Consider the following 7,369-nt stretch of genomic DNA (forward strand, 5'->3'; position numbering starts at 1 on the left):
GTATAAAAAAGTTGGTGGAGAACAGAAGACAAATCCTATAACTTATATAAGTAATCCTTATAGCTTCACTAGTATAAAGGTAGCACTATATAAGAATCTGAAATTGAATACCTGCCAATTTAAACTTGTGAGTCACAATACATGCAAAATTGCTGTCAGCAATGTCATCCGTAAATCAATTGTAGTTTTAGGAAAAATATTTTCTAATATCAAATGTCTATAACCTACCAGTATGTGGTGCGCTGCATAAAATATAATGTGTTAATTTATATAAATGCTTGATATTTTGTTGCTGTTCATAAACTAATTCCAATATTTACAAAATAATTTTGAGCTTTGTGACAGAAGACTTCCAAGAATCAATCAATCAACCAATCAATCAAACAAACAAACAAACAACCAACCAATCAATCAATCATATTTCTATAGCACCTGATGAAGCCCTAAAGAATACTGTGTGTTTTGGTGAACAAATAAGGTTTTATTCCTGAATGGCACTGTCCACATTCACCCTCATATCTCTGGCTCGCACCAACCAATTTCAACCAAACCTTGCATAAAGGTAACATATAAATGTGAGACAAATGCACGCCATTTTGTTTTATGGCTGAATCTACTGTTGCTAAATGGCAGCCATATTTGTTGTTAAATTTCTCAATATTCATCATGAATTTGGAGGTATAATACGTAGTGACTCCTTTCAAGTGCCTACACGTACACCCATATTATCAAATATGAGCTTTCTTTTAAGACCCTGACCTTTGAAGTTGAAAGTCTTTTGCATATCTTGGCCTTTGCCTTTGATCTCCATATTCAAGGTCAAATAGCAATAATTATGAAGTTTTGTATCTCCATGGACACCATTCAAATTTTGCACAGTAACTTGCCATAAAACATACAAGTTGGGGACTATGTCTTTGATTGAACACTTGTCAGTTTTGTTTTGAAACAATCCAGAATGGCAGAATTTGATCAAAAGGGAGATTACAAAATACAGCAGAGTTTAAGCTATTGGTCTTTAAAGAACCCATTCACTCTCGGAACCTGTATGATCACAAAAGACAATCATATACACTCCATTGAGTGTATATAGAAACTAAGTGCCCTTCATTTACTGAGTCAGTTACATATATTTTCTGTGTTTTTCACTAAAGTTGTGTGACCCAGGTAACATATTGTGATACTAGCTATAGGGTTAGGGGTTTCCATAGGTTGTAACATAATTTTGATGGGGAAAAAACCTGGGAATGCAGATAAATTCTACACAATGACTACTTGTTAACAAAAAAAATGTTTTTGGAAGTAATGCTGAGGGTCTGGGGAATAGAGGCTTTACTTTTGCAATTTTTGGAAGTTATGGTGAAGGTCAGTGGACTAGAGGCTTTACTTTTGCATTTTCTGTAGCCTTTTTTAAAACCTGAAATGTAAACATTTCTGTTCACATTGTCAGAAGTATAATGTAACATAATATGTACTATGTAAAATCATTGCAAATAAAAAGGCGCTTGAAACATGTTATTAATTCAATTTCCAAATTAGGAGTTACTTGGTGGTGTGAAATCATAATGGAAAATATATCAATTATTGACATTTGTTTGTGAGTTGATGACAAGGTGGTCAGTTTTTTATGTAAATTACTTTATAAAATGCGATATTCCAAATATTATATAGTGTGTATGTTCTCAGTGGCCTGAGGTATATTTGAATATTATTTGATTTGATAGTCAATTACCAGGTGGTCGGTTTGTATGTAAATTACTTCATAAAAATGTGATACTCAAAACATTAATTGCAGTATGTTTGAATGTTGTTCGATTTGTTCAATTGATAATCAAATTAACTGTAGGCAGGAGTCGGTGTTTCAGAGCGTAGCGAGCACTTGATTTGATGATATGGGATGGTTCGTCCGTATATTTTTGAAACTCGTCGCCCCTTTGGGTCGGATGATGGATTTTTACCCTCACCGTTTTGGTTGATCTGTGAAATATACCAACGCGTGTTGGAGTGCTCTCATCGGCCAAAAACAACATCCCATCCCCACCACCACCCCCATCCCACCCCACCCCCAAGAAGCTAGCCACATGAAAAGATAGCAGAAAAAAATTAAAAAACAAATGTCAAAACTAACACTAAAATTATTGCAGGTGAGCGAATGAAAGAAGCTACTGGTAGATGAGAGGAACCTGCCGCCTGTAAGCGAGCGACCGATAGTGAGAGAATTAATAAAGACAGTGTGGAAATATTCATGCCAAAATCAAGGCCGTGTCAAAGGTCACGCCTGTCATTATAGACACTCTGAAAAATAAAATGATTGATACACATAATGCCTAGCCATTACTATTAATATTTATTCTCAGCAGAGATAGAATAGCTGTTAATTTCGCAAAATCACATCCCACAGACATCTGTAATGTTAACCAACTAATCACTGTATCAACAGCCACGGTGATTCCACTCCTTGGTAATAATGGAATTGCCCGTCATTGGTTACGTAATCTACTGATGACGCTTTCCCTTTCTTTTCTTCGTCGTCCTTTGTTCCCGGTCCCATACATTGTTATTTACCTGGGTATGTCATCAAAAGATGTGTCATGGACGCCACGTTCGGACATCTCTGAATATTCTGTACAATCAACGAGTGACCAATCGCCGTTTTGCTGATTTCTACCTCATAACACTGCAGAACAGTAAGTTTAAATCAGTAACAACGCTTCGTTGATTTGTAACAGTATTTATGGTCGTTATATCCGTGCTAAAATATGACAGATTGCAAGTGAAATACATGAAATAGCCAGGCGTAACCATAGACCCTCAAGCGAAGGGAGTACCCATGTATATTAGAAACACATACTATGCAATTTATCAACACGTTGATGCATGGGTTTGGATTCAAATGATTTGGAGGAGATACAGTATCCCTATAGATGGAGAGGCGCAGCTGTAATTTTGTGCGAAGTGTGGACAATTAGAGAGAAAATATACACCTATTTTCTACATTGTGCATGTCTCATCTTGCATGTCTAGTCCGATTTATCAACGACAGCATTGTACAAAATATAGTCATTTCTTGTGATATTTTACTATAATTCCACGACATCGAAACCATACATTATGAGCATAGGGGCATGTAATATTTCCTAGATTGTTGTTTGCCTGGTCTACAGGCTAAATATAACAAACCTTTTGACTATATATTCCTTCCTGTAAGGAAAAACACTTTCTACTACTAGTATAGAGATTGATACATTTGTAGCAGCAGGATTCATACGATATTCATCATACGTACGCGTGCCCCTGTGATTGTGAGGAGTGTTTGAGTTTGCTCTCCTCGACACTAATAACTTGCAGTTTACCGTAATGCCCTTTTTTAACATTTTCCCTTCCACGGGAATTGTTATGTGTGCTGTATGGATAATAGTGATTATACTTGACATGTTCAATATCGAGTTATCGAGTTACAAACAATGTTAAAACATGATTTTCTGCCTGTTATTTCACTGTTTATGTACGGTTTCATTGTTAAAGGAACGCAAGTTGAGTTTACACATTGGTTGGACGTCATTTTTGCTGCCTGTCTAACGTTACTTGCTGTAGTCTGTTCAATGAATCATTTGTATGACTGAACCGAAACCTTTTAATAAAGGACACAATGACATAATCAATTAAACGTATAACATGTCGAATAAATTTCTAAAAATAGCAGACGACACTTGTAGTAATGTTATTGAAGGCATGTGTCGATAGAGAGGGTTGGTGGTTGCCGAGTGATTAAACCACTTGCATACCTTTACCATTGAGGTTTGGGTTCGAATCCATGCAGGGTCTGATTCAAAATTTACCACGCTATGGGTGTCGTTCAGTTTGCCTCAACCGAACAACGCAGGTTTTTCCCCCGTTACTCCAGTTTCCTCATGTATTTAACACTGAGCCCATGAGAATGGCCCTCACTGGACTTCTTGGGAGACAAGTGTTTATATATTTAAAAACTATCCGGTATTAATAAATAAAACTATCCAATTTGAATAAAAATTATTATTATTATTAATATTATACTACATTAGTGTAGTCGAGGTGATTGTAAGTAATTTTACTTGTCATGAGTAAAAAGTTTATGAACCCAGTTTGTGTCACTTTGCATTGATACATGTGTGGTTGGCAAAGATATGTAAACAGCTTTTGTACTTTTCAACATTACTATTTTCTCTTACATTTCAGACTTGACATAATATGTGACATTACCTTTGTGATGACGTAGTACGTGGCAATATAAACTTGGTCATGTGGTACATGACATTACCGTATTTGATGACGTATGCAGTGCTATCCTGTTTGATTGGCCAGAGACACCCAGGATGGGGCGCAAACGACTTCGTTATATCTGTCTTACATTCATGTTTTCTGTCTTTCTATATAGCCTACGAGGTAAGTTATTAAATCAATTTTCTTTAAGTTGACAGATATTCCTTTAAAGAATACTTTTTTAAGAATTAGGTCATCAGCAAGGAGGAATATACTTATCTTTTTAGTTCAAATGTTAAAGTGAAAGAAATCACCTTTCTATGCAATGTGTAGTTAACGTGGTTTGAAAGGAATTGTTGTAATCTATTACATAATAGTGTTATATCATAACTTTCCATCTTACACAAATTACCAACCACAAAGTTAAATTCAAACTTTTGTATTCTCTATTTAGTTTTATTATTTTCCATTTTGGTGGTACGAGAGAGAGAGAGAGAGAGAGAGAGAGAGAGAGAGAGAGAGAGAGAGAGAGAGAGAGAGAGAGAGAGAGAGAGGGAGGGAGAGAGAGACAGATATATTGTATATCATGATACATATCATTATATATACATATATTATATATATATATATATATATATATATATATATATATATATATATATAATTTTACACTGAGGTTCTATATATAAATAATATCATAAACCATTTAAAGTGTAACAGAACTTGATTTGTTTGACTGAACTGGAGACCCACCAATGAAGAGGAGCTCGTTCTCTTCGAAATATTTGGGTCAGAACTGTATGGCTTATGACATTATATATATATATATATATATATAATGATTGTATATAATGATTCAAATCACTACCAATAATAAGGAACGACATTATGCTTTTAACAGATCATGACGTGTTGACCCCTGGTTTGTTGTGTTTGTATTTACTATACCCTCTTATTTTGTACTATTTTATCTATATAAATCCCCCCCCCCACACACACACACACACTTGTCTGCAGGCTCTCGGTAGGCAAATGGACAGTTCTTAGATTAAAGAGGATACATTGGCAAACAGATTTTTTGGTATTTTTATCTCTTGAAAGCAATCATATTATTTATTCTTCTCAATTATAACAGATATTTTGCTGCAAAGAGATGCCGACAGTGGAGCCATTTTAGCCATCAGGGGTATTTATCGAGGAAATGACGTCATATCATACGCCAATGCAAGTGTTACCAATAAGTCAATACAAGTTATTATCTTCGCCAGCAAACGAACTGGATCTTCCTTCGTAGGAGAATTATTCAACCAAAACAAGAACTTCTTCTATTTGTTTGAACCGTTGGAAATTTACACCCATTCCGTGTTGGAAAAGAAGCTCTCCAAACATCTATTTGACAGCAAATCTATTGATACATTACATAGAGCACTAACTTGTGACTTCAAGTCAACGCCCCCTGAATGGAATCTTAATTTGCATACAAACTGTAATTTTGGGATAGCGACATCAAAATCTGTCGTCTGCAACGGGTTGCGCACGACAAAGAAATTTCCGAAGACGAAACGTCAGATACAAACACGGTTAACTAATATTTGTAATAAATATCAACATAAAGCCGCCAAAATTATTCGTATATATGATATTAATTTGTTACGTCAACTCATAGTGGACCAGCGTTTGAATGCAAGAGTCCTCCATCTTGTGCGCGATCCAAGAGCCGTTTTCAACTCCAGAAGCACACTACAAATGGTAAACAAAGATTTCACACGGAGAGGAGGCGGTGACGAGATTTTACAATATTGTGAAGACGTCGAAAGAAATTTGATGATAGCAAGGAATTCCCCGGATGTGTTTAACGATAAGTATCTTATTGTTAGGTACGAGGATGTTGCTTCGGATCCGTTGACTGAAATGAGAAGAATGTATAAATATTTCGACTTGGACGAGGATGAAAGTGTGATTTATTGGATTTCAAATAACACTGATTCCAATGCTAAGTCTAAGTTTTCAACATCCAAGAAATCCCAACAAACAGTGGAGCAATGGAGAACAACAATATCCATGGATGAGGTATTAACAATCCAAAGGAAATGTGGGAATATGATGGAAATGTTGGGATACCAGAATGTGTCAGATATTTCCCATCTCAGAAATTTAGAAAATACTTTATTAAGTCGTGTACAATCTCGCCTTAAGTAGCATTCTCGTTCCTTTTCCCGTTACTTCAAGTTAAAGAGAAATGCCGCCCCAGAAAATAAAGTCACTGTGTCAGTCATAAATCATGAGTTCTGTAATACATCACTTACAATAACTTGCGATTTCAGAACATGAAGTTTACACTATGCCATTGTAGAGTATCTTCGCTATGGGTTATTGCATCATAGGAGTCAACAGAAATAATGTATTCAAGTTACACACAATATTCATGAAAGCTGTTTTACACTGTTAGGGTATAGGCACTCAGGACTCATGAATATTCAGTGAATAATTTGAATACATTATTTCTGCTGACTCCCATGATGGAATAACTCATAGCAAAGTTACCTTATTATGGCATATTGTAAACTTGATGTTTTGAAATCGCAAGTAATATTGTAAGTGAAATGACTCTCCAGAATCTATAGTCTATGAACACGTCTCTTTCCTGGAATAGCGGTCCTCTTGAAAGAGTAGCAAACTGATATTATTTTATTTTTCTTCAGATAGTGTAGACATTTACATAAAATAACGGCTAACTGATAATTCTAATGTCTATGAATGCATTCGTACCCTTTCATTCAAATCTTTGATATTTCAACATGCATCGAAATGTTACTATCGCAAATAAACAATACACATCATGATAATAACAGTTCATCCAAATTGATGAAATATACCTTCCTCTTATGGCAGCTACACCCATTTCATTGTTATCACTTTCATCTCTCTTTGTCAAAAGATAACCGTTGTATCATAAATATGTGTCAAATATGCAGGTGTGTATACTAGTAATTCACACTTTCGTTCACACATTAATGTAAGTAAAATTTGACCAATGAAATATACTGCGCTGTACAGGTATAAGATAAGACAATATTTATTCACTGTACAATTTCAAAATTAAAATTTACACTAAAATAAAATAAAACTA

The 7,369-nt window shown here is 35.1% G+C and overlaps 1 protein-coding gene across 1 annotated transcript; it reads left to right on the top strand.

Moving 5' to 3' along the window:
* Nucleotides 1-2,584: 2,584 nt before the first annotated feature.
* Nucleotides 2,585-6,438, top strand: LOC144439826 (carbohydrate sulfotransferase 1-like). Its single transcript, XM_078129059.1, has 2 exons — nucleotides 2,585-2,687; nucleotides 5,375-6,438. The coding sequence occupies exons 1-2, from the start codon at nucleotides 2,585-2,587 to the stop codon at nucleotides 6,436-6,438; spliced, it is 1,167 nt and encodes a 388-aa protein (XP_077985185.1).
* The last annotated feature ends 931 nt before the right edge of the window (nucleotides 6,439-7,369 follow it).

The sequence above is a fragment of the Glandiceps talaboti genome, chromosome 9, assembly GCF_964340395.1.
Source record: "Glandiceps talaboti chromosome 9, keGlaTala1.1, whole genome shotgun sequence".
Classification (NCBI taxonomy): Eukaryota; Metazoa; Hemichordata; class Enteropneusta; family Spengelidae; genus Glandiceps; species Glandiceps talaboti.